General features: G+C 45.6%; 1 protein-coding gene across 1 annotated transcript in view; it reads left to right on the top strand.

Moving 5' to 3' along the window:
* PAPLN (papilin, proteoglycan like sulfated glycoprotein) overlaps nt 1-14,863 on the top strand; it is a 50,377-nt gene that overhangs the window by 19,306 nt on the left and 16,208 nt on the right. The window contains exons 3-13 of the mRNA XM_075425939.1: nt 2,460-2,575; nt 3,935-3,995; nt 4,267-4,369; nt 5,280-5,410; nt 5,753-5,876; nt 6,663-6,743; nt 7,958-8,130; nt 8,658-8,781; nt 9,891-10,017; nt 10,728-10,793; nt 12,845-13,052. Of these exons, the coding sequence (XP_075282054.1) occupies nt 2,460-2,575; nt 3,935-3,995; nt 4,267-4,369; nt 5,280-5,410; nt 5,753-5,876; nt 6,663-6,743; nt 7,958-8,130; nt 8,658-8,781; nt 9,891-10,017; nt 10,728-10,793; nt 12,845-13,052 (1,314 nt within the window). The remainder of the gene's footprint in view (nt 1-2,459; nt 2,576-3,934; nt 3,996-4,266; nt 4,370-5,279; nt 5,411-5,752; nt 5,877-6,662; nt 6,744-7,957; nt 8,131-8,657; nt 8,782-9,890; nt 10,018-10,727; nt 10,794-12,844; nt 13,053-14,863) is intronic.

Below are 14,863 nucleotides of genomic sequence, written 5' to 3'. Positions count from 1 at the left end.
GGAGGAATAAAGAATGCTACTTCTGTAGGAGGGATATTGGAATATTTATCAGGTTGATGTGTCAGGGAAGGGTTTTCTATCCTAATTGCCTTCCAGTAATCTGACTTTCAAATGCTCTTCCTTTGGATTTTTATCTACGTGTTCTCTCCCTTATGCTGACTGAAAGGTCTCTTGTTTCCAGGGTGAGCTAATACTGCTCCTAAATCAGTCAGTTGATATAGAGGAATAAGACTGTGGAGAAACAGAGTGGCAGAATGTTTCATTCTTTTGACAGTAAGGGAGGAGGTATTACAGGGGCAAGAATTAGGCGTCTAAAAGAAAAACTTGGGAAAATAAGATGCCTTGCTGAAAGCTAAAACTCTGTTGATGGGATGACTCCCAGAAAGGTAAATGAGAATGCAGAAGTCAAACACTCAGCTCAATATCTGGAATGGAAGAACGGGAGAAGAGTTTGGCTAGGGGTCAGGGAGATGTTGACTTGGCAGAGAGAAGGTATGTAGCAGTGGCTGTAACCTGGGTAGTGCCACTGAGTGAGCAAAGTGAAAGCAAACAGAATTAGTCTGAACCAGAAATCTTGTCCTGAAGGATTTTGCTTGCTGAGGTATTAGAAAGAATTGCACAAAACTTATGTGAAGGAGATCAAATAGCATGGGCTAGGAAGAAAGTGTTTCACATTAGAGCAATATACGTAATAGGCAGGGAGAATTTGGAGGGACCCTGCAGCTAGATAGTTGTGGGTAATTTGGTGGTAAGTGCATAAATATGATCAGTTAATATCTCTAACTGTTGCTGTGCCAGCAGCAGGGAATTAGTCCTTAAAAGAGGGTGAAAGAGAGAAACAAGACTCGAACTCGGGGATATAGGGTCAGACAGGGAGTATGTGTAAAGAATGACAAAAGCTATTTAAATGACAAAGGAGGATTAACCCATGCACCTTTCTGGAGTTGGATTCACTGGATAATTTATTAGGCTAGCTCCTATTTCTAGCAGAGATCTAGATGTCTTGTGTAAAAGCAGTTGTCTGTTAACTGAAGTGAAAACTATGCTCTTAAAGTGAGGAGCTCGTGCCTTTTCTGTAGGCCTTGGAAAGTGACCTGGGTGGGTGCAGAGTTCTTGGTGAGTAGGATTAATACCCCTGCTATGGTGAAATTCTCCATTTCTAGGATGTTCCTCCACGCCAGTGGAAAACCCTTGCAATGGCAGTTACTAGCTGGGTGATCATCAGGGAGTAGCTTACGTGAGGATGCAGAAGGGACAACAGGAAGGAATGGAAACACAGCATGAGCAGGGAAACGCAGAGGATGGGGACGTGGGGTGCTGCGTTCAAGTCAAAAAGGGCTGTGTGAAACTAGAGGATGGATTGGGACCCAGACCCAAGGGTTACGTAGATTGGGTGTGATACTGTGTGTGTGGAAGGGAATTAGAGTACATATCAATAATTTTTCACCTGTTGTTTTCCTGCCTGTCCACTCTTCACTGCCCCAAATGTCCAAGTGCCCACATGGCATGCATTACCTTCTCAGTTGTGTAACATATACATAAACTGCCCGACATGTGCAGCTGCACAGCAAACCGTGTTTTTGCAGGGTCAGTCCCTGTGTAATCCTGCATTTACCTTCTTTTCCCAAGCAGAATTAATCCTGTTGCCTCTTGCAATTATTCTTTTTTCTCAGAATATTGCTATTCTTCCCTCTCAGTCCCCATGTCCTGCTGTGTGTGGGTCCCATCAGCTGCAGTAGGCCCTTTTTTCCTGAAATTAATGTTATTTCATGTGCTTCTAAGACAATGTATTTTGTTTGGTTCCATTGCACTTGTAACTTCTTGTCTATGTTATCATGCTTACTTCTCGTAGTGTCAGTATCCATTCAGACTTTCTAAACACAAAACTCATTAAGGCTGTAGCTACTGATGGCCCAGACTTTGACCTTGTCATTGGACACATTTGGGTAGGGGGAAAAAAGGTCCGTGTATGGAACTTTGTTGCACTAAAAAGTGTGTTCTGGGGATTTCCTGACTGCTTCCTTTATTTCTCTTAAGTACCTGGCTTGGAGCCAAGGATTTGGGATTAAGTGGCTCTGTTGACCTGGTGTGGAGTGACAGTGCTCGTAGTCCCTGAAGTAAATATTTGCCTTTGCTGCCTTGCTGAGAGGGAGATGTTATCCTTTTACAGATAGTTCTTCAAAAATGCTGAGATTCTGTGAATAGATGAACAATAACAGTTTAAGGGAGATTATAAAGATGGATGTGCTATATGGCTTCAGGAAGGTAATACTCCTAGATTTTAGAGGCTTGATGTTTCTGATGTATTATTCTCTGCCCCTTTTCGTATTAGGAATACAGCCCACCAAGGCAGTCTCTTTTGCAAGACAGCATATAGGATATCTGCTTAATTTTCATTGGGTTTTTTTTCTGTGTTGCTGTGTCCATTTGATATGTCTGTGGGGTTTCTTTATTTACAGGGCCGCCAGATGAAACGGCAGATTGATGCCTGGGGGAGCTGGGGTGAATGGGGCAGGTGCAGTCGAAGCTGTGGTGGTGGAGTCAGCTTTCGGCAGCGGCACTGCTATTCCCAAAGGTGAGGGCTAACCTCCTTTTTGTTTCTTTAAATGTGCTTTCCCGTTACTGAGCTCCTGCACTAATGTTCCAATATACATCCAGAACAAAATCAACCTAGTGTTTGATTCCAGGGGAATAAGTTGCCTGAGTCCACTTTGAGATGATCCTCAGCTTCAGGCTCATTGCTGCTGTTTTGAATAGCGCACTCTTCAACACATCCGTGCTTTGGCTCCTTTGCTAGAGCACAGTGGTTTCTCTGTGGGATCTGAAGCTGTGCATTCAGGTGATTGGGATGGCAGCAGCTGTTCAATCAGGTCTAGCAAGGCAGGCCCGGGGGGAGAGGGAGAACAGCCCAGAGCAGCAGGTTTCTCTCCTTGTGATTCCCAGGAAGGTAAATTGCCCCAGAAGGAACAGAAGAGTGGATTTGGCTCAAGCAGGAGTAATGCTGTGCCATCTCATTTGCAGCTGGGTTAGATGCACTGAGGACCATGACTGGGATTGCACCTGTTGGGAGCAATGGACTCAAGAGATCCTGTTGTGGATAAAAACAAAGAAAAGGAAAGGAAAAAAAAAAAAAAAAAAGCCAGACTCTCAATAATATCCTGAAAAAAACCAGTCTTTTTATGTTCAGAGAAATGAGAGGGGTTTTTTTAATAGAAGAATCCAGAGTTATGGAGCACTGCTGCTTCCCACCCGGAATAAAGATAGATCTCTAAAGATAGATAGGCTGCCCGTTACGCTATACACCTCTGTTATGGTAGACATCTACCAGAATCCCTGGGGCCCTGTCTCTCCCTTTTAGGAGTGCTGAGATATTAGACATTGGTTGGCTTTTCAGATCAATTTCCTCCATAACTGTTACTCTCCCTAATTCTCAGCTGGAGTCATCTGAGTGGAATGAGGGTGTTGCACACTTCCCATAGGCGTGTTTAGCTCTTCCTACTAATGTGCCTAGTGTGCACATAAACAGCATGATAGATGATGAGCATAGATACCTGTTCTGAATTGGCCACTACCCTCCGGCTGCTCATAACATGCTTCTGGTTCTGGTATGGACACCTCGACTGATTGCTGATGGACAAAGGACTAAGAGCTCTGCTTCCATTGTTTAGTTGAAACATGACCCTGAAGAGCTACACTGCAATCGTTCATGGTGTGAGTCTCATTCATGCCAGAATGAAAACCATAGCAGAAAGGGGCATTAGAAGATGCCAGCTTGCTTTAGTGAAAAAGAAGTGCATTTTAGTTATTTTGCTGTTTCAGGAAACTGTGTGAGGGTGATATGCTCGATGTGAAGGTGATTTGTAACATCTTCCATGAGATGATTTTTTGCATGTGTATTCTTTGGGGTGCTTCATGTTGTTTTTCTGTTTTTCAGGACAGAAGGTGCTTCCAGTTGTATTGGACCAGCTCGAAGCTATCGGTCATGCAACATTCAGGTACAGTGCTCTGTTTCTTGGTTTTGCTTGCCTGCTGCTCCTTTTCCCCAGACAAACATCATTCTTGTTCAGAAGTAATATGGCCTTATTAGTTTCTCTTCCTCTGGCATCACTGGTGAATGCAGTTCATCAACGTGCTTCAAAAGCATATTGAATTTATGCCCCTGATTTTATATGGGAGCAATAACAAATAAAACGCCTATTTTCATTGTGCACTAAATTTTCCTCCTTTTTATTACGGCCTAATGCAAACATTTTCTCCTCCAAACAGAGCTGCCCAGAAGGCTCACAAGATTTCCGGGCAGAGCAATGTGCAGAGTTCGATGGGACAGAATTCCAACAAAAGAAATACAAGTGGCTTCCATATTATGGAGGTAATGATAAACATGTAGGGTTGCACTTCATCCCTAACTATCAACAGTATGTTCTGAAGTGACTGTAATCTTTTGGACTATAGTATCCTTGTAGGATACTTCCTTAGCTGGAGGGTGGCATGGAAAAAATCTTTTTGCCAGAAGCAAAACATTGCTGTCATGAAGACACTGGGTGCATGGGCCAAGAGGCAGCTCGCATTGCAGTAATGCATAGTTGTCTTGTAACAGCCATTCTTTCAGACACATTGCTCAAGAAAGCTAGAACTGGTTGCTGCTAGGTCCTAAAGTATTAGAGAAGCAGAAGCTCTGCTGTATTTTTCAATATTGGCAAAAGAATATTAGCAGGGCACAGGAGAAACAAATGCATATAACTAATGAGTGCTTCAGAAAATAGGACTTCTCTTTCAAACAGCCCATGCTTTCTTGGGGAACCAGCTCAGAAGGCAGGTGTAGGAACCAGAGGTCCTTGCTCTAAGCTTAGATATGTTATCATTCACAGTGGTTGAACAAATCAAGGGATTTCAAGATAGATTTAAAGGGGATTTTGTTGCCTGTTAAGAGAACAGCTGCCTTGTGTTCTGTATCACCACTTGTTCTCGTTCTAGAAAGCCTTGTACTCCAAGCGAGCATAAGAACAGCCCTAAAGAATAATCAGTTATTCACCTGGCCCAACGTCCCCCCTCCACTGCTGGCCAGCCAAGGTGCCCAAGCAAATGGTTGCATACAGTGGGACTTCAACAGGCTATTTTTCCAGCCCCCAGCAGTTTATGACCCAGAAATTTCTTCAATATCTGCCATTTAATATCAGTACACCCCTCCGTTTCTGTTCCTGTGATCTGAAACCAGGCTCCTGATGCATTATCAAACTATTAGCCGTACTATATAATGTTTGTTTTTTCTCTCCTACCAGCACCTAATAAGTGTGAGTTAAACTGTATTCCCAAGGGAGAAAACTTCTACTACAGGCACAAGGAAGCAGTGGTAGATGGGACTACCTGTGAACCTGGCAAGCGGGACATCTGTGTAGAGGGAGCTTGTCAGGTTAATCATCTTGTTGCTTCCTTCTTTTACCATTGTGGCTGTCAGTCTTTCTGTTGCTTACTTTTGTTCTGCATGGCCTTTCATAACAGCAACAGAAAAGGAGAATCATGCTGTTTCCAAGGTGCTGAAGAGCATGTGGACAGCATTTATCTATCAGTCTCTGAACGTGAAATAGAAGGTGCCAGCTCTGTCCTTTCTCTGACAACTCCTTCCCTGCCCTATCGTGACTTCCCAGACCACCTAGATTCAGGCTTTCTCATTAGATCAGTCCAACATTTGGCCATTTCTTTCTTTACCCTGTTATTACAGTTTATTCATATCATTGCTCCTGTGCTCTGACAGGCTGTTGGCTGTGATAATATGCTGGAGTCTGCCAAGAAAGAGGACAAGTGCCTACAGTGTGGAGGAGATGGCAGCACCTGCTATGGTGTGAAAGGCACTTTTGATGTGCCCAGCCTTCCCAAAGGTACAAATGATCTAGGTAGTTTGGGCAGGTGAGAAAGGGAGAGTTAAACCTAAACTCAAGCTCCTGCAAGGGCTGGTGGAGACAGCTACTCACATGATTGTTATAGGCAGGCTTGGATGTTCACTTGAGATGTCTGTATGGCATGTGTATGGCTCTTTAGCTGCTTTAGCATCACAAAATTTATTGTATTGATGGCCTTATCCTGGGAATTGCACCCTTTGTTGTCTCAGTACAGACAGATGTACTTGCTGTGCTGCTGGTGTCTTTCTCTGCTCAGTCTCCAGCAGGTACTGTAAATGTACTGTATGAATATAGTTATATACTTCCTTCATAAGACTGTCCCACTGTCCAGTGTCTTGACAGCCCCACCAGGCTTGGTGCCAGGCTAGAAATGGGACTGTCTCTTCTGCATTTGGCCAATGTTGAGTCAGTTCAAGATAACAGCTACACTTGTGGTCAAATCTCTCTGTGTTGTGCTCTGATATGATACTTGCTGAAATGCCAAAGATTTTAAAATCTACTAAATGGACGTTGCACTGATCCCTGTGCTTACTCTTCTGAGGTGCAGTTGGAACTTTTTACACATGGACTGACCTGTGGATAGTATTGGGTGAAGCTATTCAGAATGCATGTAAAGTGCCGATTGAAATGCTTCAAGTCACCATCAAGAAGCTCATCCAGTTGTTCAGGCACCAACAAAACAAAGGAGCATCTTTGGCACAGAAGAGTGACTGTGTGGCATCCACGGACTGATATTGAATAATCCCCTTCTTTTTTTTTTTTGAGGGTACAATCAAATCTTCATCATCCCAGTGGGAGCCACAAGCATCCAAATTAAGGAGGTTATGCCCAGCAGGAATTTTCTGGGTAAGACTGATGGTAGAACCTGTGTTTCAGTCCACTTAGCTTCCAGCCACTGCGTTAAAATTTGGCTTTCAGGTATATTGGGCTTTGGGATGTTTATCTTGAGGGCTTGATATGACAGAGGGAAAAACTCTCTGAAAAGCAGGATCTGAATATTGAGTATCCTTGAAGTGTTAGTGATGCTCAACTCAACTTTCAGGTTTACCTCATTTTCTCCTCTATGGTGATCTTGCTGTTGGGTGGGGAATAAAAAGGCCCGAACCACGTTCAGACTTCTTGCCTGGATTTACATGGAGTCTAGCTGAGGTAGCAAAATTTGGCCATGAGTTCTGTTGCTTGCTTGGTGGATGTAAGCCCTAACTCCTTCTGTCACCTGAAAGTCTGGGATGGGCTTCTTTTCCCCATAGATAACTTTTGGGTATTTGTCTGTACAACCTCAAACTCTGGTCATGCTGCAGAGGTCAAAAGGGAGGAGTAAATGTCCTCACCTAGCCTTCTGGGCAGGGCTGAGGGAATTCCAGTGGAGAAAACAAATACTTTTCTGCTTTCTGACTCTTCCATTGCCCAATGCTTTGGATGAATCAGTCTGGTGGTTTTCCTTTGTAGAAAAGAGGATGCAGCACCAAAGTCTTTGTCTTCTGCTGAACAGGATAGTGGTGTTGAGGCAGTGGGGTGCAAATCCCACGTCTTAACGACAAGAGGGACATAGGCTGACAGAGGCTGTGCCTCAGTGACTAACAGTGGGGAATGCAGAGACAGGGGTGGAATACTGGAGGAGTTTGGTTATGCAGCAAAAACGTGCTTGGTCTGCCGCAAAGCTGGCAAGAACCACTGTCTGAATGTGGAGCAGCCTCTGGCAAGAGAGCATTACAGAGGGGACAGCACTGTTGAAGGATGATGGCCACATTTTTTTTTGCCACACATGTGACAGTTTTGAGTGGAAACAGGAGCATCCCTGTTGAGTTCTTACAGTCCTCTTCTGATGTGTGAATTTATGCTGTGTTGGTAGATGCTGCCATATTAGACTGTTGCAACACTTAAGGGGTTGCAATACTGATGTGAAGGAGCTGGGGTTGAAAATGGCGGAGCTGAGAGCTCTGTGGATTGCCAGTATCCTGAAAGTCTAGAGCAGGCCCTTTCTGGTGGTATCTGGAGGTGTCAGGTTATAGGTGTGTTAATTTACTGCTCTTTCTTCTCTGGCGCGTGGGTTTGTCCAGCTGTCAAGAACGTGCGAGGGGAGTACTATCTGAACGGGCACTGGACAATTGACTTCAGCCGAGCACTGCACGTAGCTAGCACGGTTATGCACTACGACCGCGGCTCGGAGGGGGATCTGGCTCCAGAGATCCTCCACGCCCGGGGCCCCACCACAGAGCCCCTTGTCATTGAGGTAAGCAGCTGTGCCTGCTCCCCGCTGATGTTCTCGCTCCCTCGCTTTGTGCAGCAGCGCTTGCTTTGTGCAGTGGGAATGCATTGGTCGGGACTGCGTGGGGAAGACTGGAGAAGTGATGGGACTCCTGGGGGACTCTGGCTCTGTTGCCCAGTAAGGAGCAGGGCAAGGCTTGATGTTGGCTTCCTGCCTGTTCTCTTGGGCACTGACTTTAAGGGAGACAAGAGTCAGCACCAAATGGGGTTGGGGCGAGGACGGGCTCTAGGGCACTGCTTGTTATAGTGGACAACGGTGCATACTGTTACAGGAGCAGCTGGATCTTCTGTCTCTGAGAGGGATGAATGCACCCTTCTCTGAAAAATAGTAGTAGCATAGAAAGTGAGGAGAAAATGCAGCTTAGGCAATAAATGCTTCTTGAACACGAGGGAAGCAGGTCATCTTGAACTCCCAGACATAGTGGGAAAATGCTGCAAAGTGGAAAAGTGCTGCAGTTGTTATTTCCCTGACTTAATCCCATGCTTTCACAGCTCATCAGCCAGGAGCCAAACCCAGGGGTACAGTATGAGTACTACCTGCCAGTGCAAGGCCAGGCCTCGGGTTACAGCTGGAGCTACGGTTCCTGGAGCGAGTGCAGTTCCGAATGTGGAGGAGGTGAGGGGACAGGACCTGGTCTCTGGGCTGGTGTGGGGTTTATTCCGCACCCTGAAGACCGTGTGACTGTGTGTTGCCCTCTACAGCTGCTCCCCAGCAGTCTCCTGCTGGAGGACAGCACAGGTATCTGCAGGGGACAGCTAAGGTTTTGTCAAGGGAGGGTCATGAATGGGGTCACGACAGAACTGTGTCCCATTCCTTGTCCTGTCTTATTTTCTGTGCCCTACACCTCAGACTTGTTAATAGATCCATTAAGGCTCTTCACAGGTAGACTTTGTTTTATTTAATTCTGCTTCAGTTCTTTATGGCCTTTTCAGGCCTTTTCAACCACTTGAGAGGTCCTCTCCAAGCGCTGACCTGGCCTACATAGCTCAATCATGTCATTGGCCTCTACCATAGCCTGGAAGATTCCCTCTCTGCAGGGACACTGTCAGATATCCTAGGGTGTCACATCAAGTTCAGTTTACAAATTCTTCCATGAGCAAAGTTATGGTTTTTAAGCTAAAAAAAGCCAACACAAACCCAACAAAAACCCCCTAGCAAATGAAAAAACCCTCCAGCTGAAAGTATGTAAAGTTTCCATCAGCCTCTTCTAGTCTTCTGTGCTGATGGCCGTTTCAATAGCTTTTGCCATATTGTGGTTGTAGGAGCTGGTATTGTCTTTGCTCAGCACTCTTATCCTGTAGGAGGCATGAAGAGTTGCAAGTTTTTTCTCCAGTGTCCAGTCTTCCCAGGACTGACCTTCTGACTCTAGAAGGACACCCCCAGCTCTGCTGCTGTATACTGCCCATACCATGCAGAGTTCTTTGATGACCAATATACAGATATGGCTCTTTCCTTGTGAGTCACAGTCCACTCCAATAACAGGAAGATGCTCCTCAACTACACGTAACTATTCTATCTCTCTTGTCCTTTCAGTGGACTTATACTGGGGGGAGGCATCATTCGTACATATAGTGACAGACCAAGAAACACACCTGACTTTTCCAGCTTGGCTGGGACAGGTGTGGGTTCTGTATGGCTTTAGAAACTTGTCTTGCTAACACCAGTGCATTTCAAACTTAGTCCTGGGTGGATAGCATTGACCAAAATACTCTCTTGTCCTTTAGGTTTCCAGTCCCGCTTGGTGTTTTGTACCATAGACAATGAAATTTATCCAGACTACATGTGCAGGAATAAACCACAACCAGACAATAACCGGACATGTGGCCATCAGACTTGTCCCCAGACGAAACGGTAAGATTTCCTTTTGTCTTCTGGACTCTGACTTCTTCCTTAGATGCCTTTGGAGCCAGGAAATATAATTACCTTCTTACTACTCCTTCCCACCAGCATGGTACTCTCCAAAGAAAGGTTTCACTTCTTAGAGAAAGGCCAAGACAAAGGATGGTGATGATAACACTGTAATGAGCATTTCTGTGTATACAAGGCTTGATATGTCCTACGTTCATTTTATAGACCAATTAAATTTGCTTTCCAGCACGTGATTGTGGAAGATAGTCTTCTAGCCCATGTAGGACACAGGAAACTGATTCTTTGGGTTTTGTTCTCTTCAACTGGAGCTGGCAAACATTGAGGAGTAGGTCAGAGCCAGTGTCATTTTGTGTCATTTCTGTGTTCCCAGTGTCCTTGCTCTTAGAAGGGGCTGAATCCTGGGATCTTTTTGTTCTCCAGCATTTTCAAACCCCTTTATCCAGCTATTTGTGCCCTGTACCTTGCTGACATAGCCTTGCAGTTGGCTTTACTTGGCTCTTATGTGGGCATTCAGAGCTGTAACCAGAGCCTTAACTGTATATCTCACTGTGTATCTGGTGGGTGCAGTGGAAGCCTGTGAAAGTGCTGCTGTGGGTGAGACGGCACTTGGAAACCCGGGCGTGTTTTTGAATACATGGTAGCACTTAGCTATTTGCTTTAAGTTCTTTAAATCCTTTGTTTTGTGCATAAAGGACTTCTTACGTCTATCTGCCACAAGCGTGGAGCCACAGTGGAGCACGGAGCTCTCGGATGAAGAGGTAACAAGGAGAAGGAGGTTACAGAAAGCACAGGAAGGCAGTTGCTCTCTTCTGCTCTCCACATAGTTGCCCACTGAAGTCTGTGGTGATGAGTGGTCTTTCCTCTTTGGCACTGGTGGTAGCAGTGGATGGTGCTTTGCTTTTGATTCTTGCAAGTGAAAATGATGGTGGAGGTTGCTAACTGGCAGTTTTGCTTAGGTGGTTGTGCATGCTCCTGGTAACTTGGCTCTTACAGGACTGAGAATGGGAGCTTTTGGCTGCTTATCCTGATAATTGTTTTTTTCTCTGGAATCAGGGTACAGAGGTGAAGGGATGTTCTAGAAAATTTTTGTTTCACTTATCAATATAAATAAAAGACCAAAAAGGAAAAGAGAGCATGATGGATTGGGAGATTGAAACATTGGCCAGGATCCCATAATGCCATAGCAAAAGCTTCAAAGTTCCTCAGAAGCACTTCTTTCTTTGGCATGGGCCCTACAGCAGGCAGAAAAATGTCTAAATACTGTGATGAGCATGAGGATGTGACAGATGCAATACTTACAATGTACACGGAAGCAGGAGAAGTAAAAAAGATCAAAACCAAAACAGTTGTCCTTCAGCAAACTGCTAATAGCTTAGGCTATGCAATGCTTTGTCCTCTGATGAGGGTCCCAGCCTTATGGCTGACCTTGTCTTACAAAGGAAATGAAACAAGTGTCAGACAAGATGTCTTCACTCACAATTGAAGGAAGCCGTAGGTGAGCCCACCCAGTTGATACAGCCTTTCTAAAACTGTATATTTGCTTTACAGTAGGCAGAACACAGTTCTGAGGTTTTTTTTATCCCCAGTGGAGCTTCTGAAAAACCCTGATCAATTAATTTTTGAGCCCTGCAACCACATTGCTCTAAGTGGTTTCTACTTGCTGTAGTTGTTCCCTTTCCAAAGGGAACATCTGATTTTATAGCAAAGGCCATTCAGTTTTGGGTTGATATGTGCACCTTTAACAGTAAAGAAGGGTATCTTAAGGAGATGAACATGTCTTCTCTCGGCTGAGTCTGCTGTGGAGTTTCTGGTAGAGTGTGAGTGTCAGTTGGCTGGCTGAAACTCAGCTTAGGGTTGGTGAGGGCAGACCAAGGAAGCAGCTGGAAGGCTAAGGGAGAAAACGTGAACTGCCTTCGTGTCCTGGCTGAGGCTTACCTGACGGCAAGAGGAGGTAGCAGCTGGCAAGCAGATCACCGTGATGCTCCCCCTGCACCAGCAGTGCCTTTAGGCTGCACAGCATGCTGGAATGAAGCATCGTGTTGTCACTGAAGCCAGGCCATGTAAGTTGTGCTCTCAGCTGCCTGGGCAGCTCTGAGACACAGGAGTGGACAAGGGCAAGCTGTTTAGCATCCAAACAGTCAGATTGTTTTGTGGACATTCCCCCTTCCATTAGCAAGGGTGTATAATTTCTGACACAGCTTCAGCAACCAAACACAAGACAAAATCTTTTTAAAGTTTTGGGGTTTTTTTTTTGTGTGTGCTGCTGTTAGAGAATTTGGCTGATGAGAGGAATAAACCAGCTTTCTACAGGCTGTCATTGGAAAGTTCACAAGCACTTCTGAGAGTGTCTGGCATGGTTTGCAGGCAGAGTGAGGTCTTGGCTTGGCTGTACTGATTCTGATAATGGCTGGAGTGTAATGGGTCGTTAGGTTGGTGCGGGTTGCTTTGCTTTTAGCTGATCTGGATTGTTTTCTTCTTTTTTTTTTTTCTATTTTGATGTTTCATTCCAGGCATGACACTTTTGCAAACGTCAGGAGACCAAAAGCTGTAGAGAGAAATCTTCTGCCTCTGGGAGAGCTCTGCACTTCCAGAGAAACAAGTGTTTTGTAGTTGGGTATTTGTCTCTGGAGTGGGACTCATGTTCTGCATTGCCAATTAAACTGGGCAGCTCTTGGTCAAATGGGAACTCACCTCTTGCTCTGTTCTGCAAAGGGACATTTTCCCTGTCTGGTTACAGCACTGGCCTCCCCTGTGCTTCGGGCCAGTTTAGCTGGGCTGACAGCTGTTTGCCTGATTCTGTGACCTGCAGGTGGAAAACAGGGGAGTGGGGATCCTGTTCAGCTACCTGTGGTGGGGGCACACAGACTCGCTCCGTTTACTGTGTGGCATTCGACGGTCAGAGCTCCCAAGGGGTGGTGGATGACGCTGAGTGCATGGCCTTCGCACAGCAGCCTCGCAGCAGTCAGCCCTGCAACATGAGACAGTGTGCGACCTGGAGCACAGGGCCCTGGTCCGAGGTGAGTTTGTGCATGGGAGACAACTGCCTCTTGGCACATACTGAAGGAGGATCTGCCAAAGCGTGGGGATGAAGAGCCAGGCTCCTTTTCTGGGACTGTAAAAGGTGTGTGTCCCTGTAATAGGTGGTATTTGGAGGACTGCAGGGACACGTCCTACACCTCCGCACAAGTTCTCCAGCTAGCTGGCAGCTAGGCACTCCTATAAAAACATTTCTCTTCCTCAAAACTGTGCGTCCCCCTGCACCTCTGCTTCTCTCATTGCATGTTGTCTCTTCTTTGGTCTTCTCCCAGTCCTTTCCCCACTCCTGTATTTTTATGAGATCCACCAGACCTGGCACTGGCTGCATTTCTGAGTCAGGCCTGGTGAGAGTGGAAGGTGGACGTGAGAGCTGCGGTCCGTCAGCTGATGATGTGCAGCAACGCTCCGTCCTCTGTAAACCAGGAGCTCACGGCTCCTGCCTGTGCTGTTTATTTCCATGCATTGTTGCTGCCTCAGCATTAGTAGCCCTGGACAGTAGTACTAAAATCACACCAGTCACTAAGCAAGATACTCTTGAAACACTGGTGACCTGCTGTTTGCTGTGTGTCAGCGCAGGGCTTCTCCAAACACAGCTGCGTGGTACGTTTGTGATGCCTGTGTGCGTTTGTATCTCTAGGAGAGGAAAATGTTCGAGTATGTGCTCAGTGCTGCCAGCCAGACAGTTAGAAGGCATCTTGCATTCCAAGGTCTTAGAAAGTAAAGATAGTGTCTACTCAGTCCCTAAAGCACAAGTGATTTTTCCTGTTTTAAAAGAATTACATGCATGCTTGCAACATTTGACTTACGATCTTGTGGTGGTACTTCGAGTGGTGCAGTAGCATAAAATGCAACTTTGAGGCATGATAACCTAGACTGTGAAGTTTTGGTTTTTTTTTTTTTCTTCTTCTTGTGCAATGTGAGGTGTGAATACTGAGATGACTTCAGTATTGCAGAGTAAGAGTACTATTTGGGGAAGGCACCGAGTCTCTTGTTCTTACAAACTGATTCCTAAGTCATTCATTCTGGGGTTCTCAAAAGCAACTGTATTTCATGTACTTTCAGAGATAAAAGGTCACTCCAGTAAATGAGGGGCTGAAACTCAGCTGGGAAGCTCATGTAAAGTAATTTAGACTGTCCCCAAGTTAATGCTTTCTGTAAGAGAGCTTGGTAATTCATGGAGAAGTAGGCTGAGTTCCAGGAAACACCACTGTGAATTTAATAGGGCATTGAAAATGTCACAAACCAGTTATTAGTATAGAAGTCTTGCTAGTATGGATGTGTTGGAGCGGGTCCAGAGGAGGGCCACAAAGATGATCAGAGGGCTGGAGTACCTTTCCTACGAGAACAGGCTGAGACAGTTGGGGCTGTTCAGTCTGGAGAAGAGAAGGCTCTGGGGTGACCTTATAGCAGCCTTCCAGTACCTGGAGGGGCCTAGAGGAAGGATGGAGAGGGACTTTTCACAAGGGTGTGTAGTGATAGGACAAGGAGGAATGGCTTTAAACTAAAAGAGGGCAGATTTAGATCAGATATTAGGAAGAAATTCTTCACCATGATGGTGGTGAAACACTGGCACAGGTTGCTCAGAGAAGCTGTGGCTGCCCCCTCCCTGGAAGTGTTCAAGGCCAGGTTGGATGGAGCTCTGAGCAACCTGGTCTAGTGGAAGATGTCCCTGCTCATGGCAGAGGGATTGGAACTAGATGATCTTTAAGGTCCCTTCCAACCCAAACCATTCTATGATTCTAAGTTGTGTCACAGCTCCACACTGTAAAAATGGAGCACAAAGTCTTCAGGC

Source organism: Opisthocomus hoazin, chromosome 7 (assembly GCF_030867145.1).
Source record: "Opisthocomus hoazin isolate bOpiHoa1 chromosome 7, bOpiHoa1.hap1, whole genome shotgun sequence".
NCBI lineage: Eukaryota > Metazoa > Chordata > Aves > Opisthocomiformes > Opisthocomidae > Opisthocomus > Opisthocomus hoazin.
This window is presented reverse-complemented; position numbering and strand designations above follow the sequence as displayed.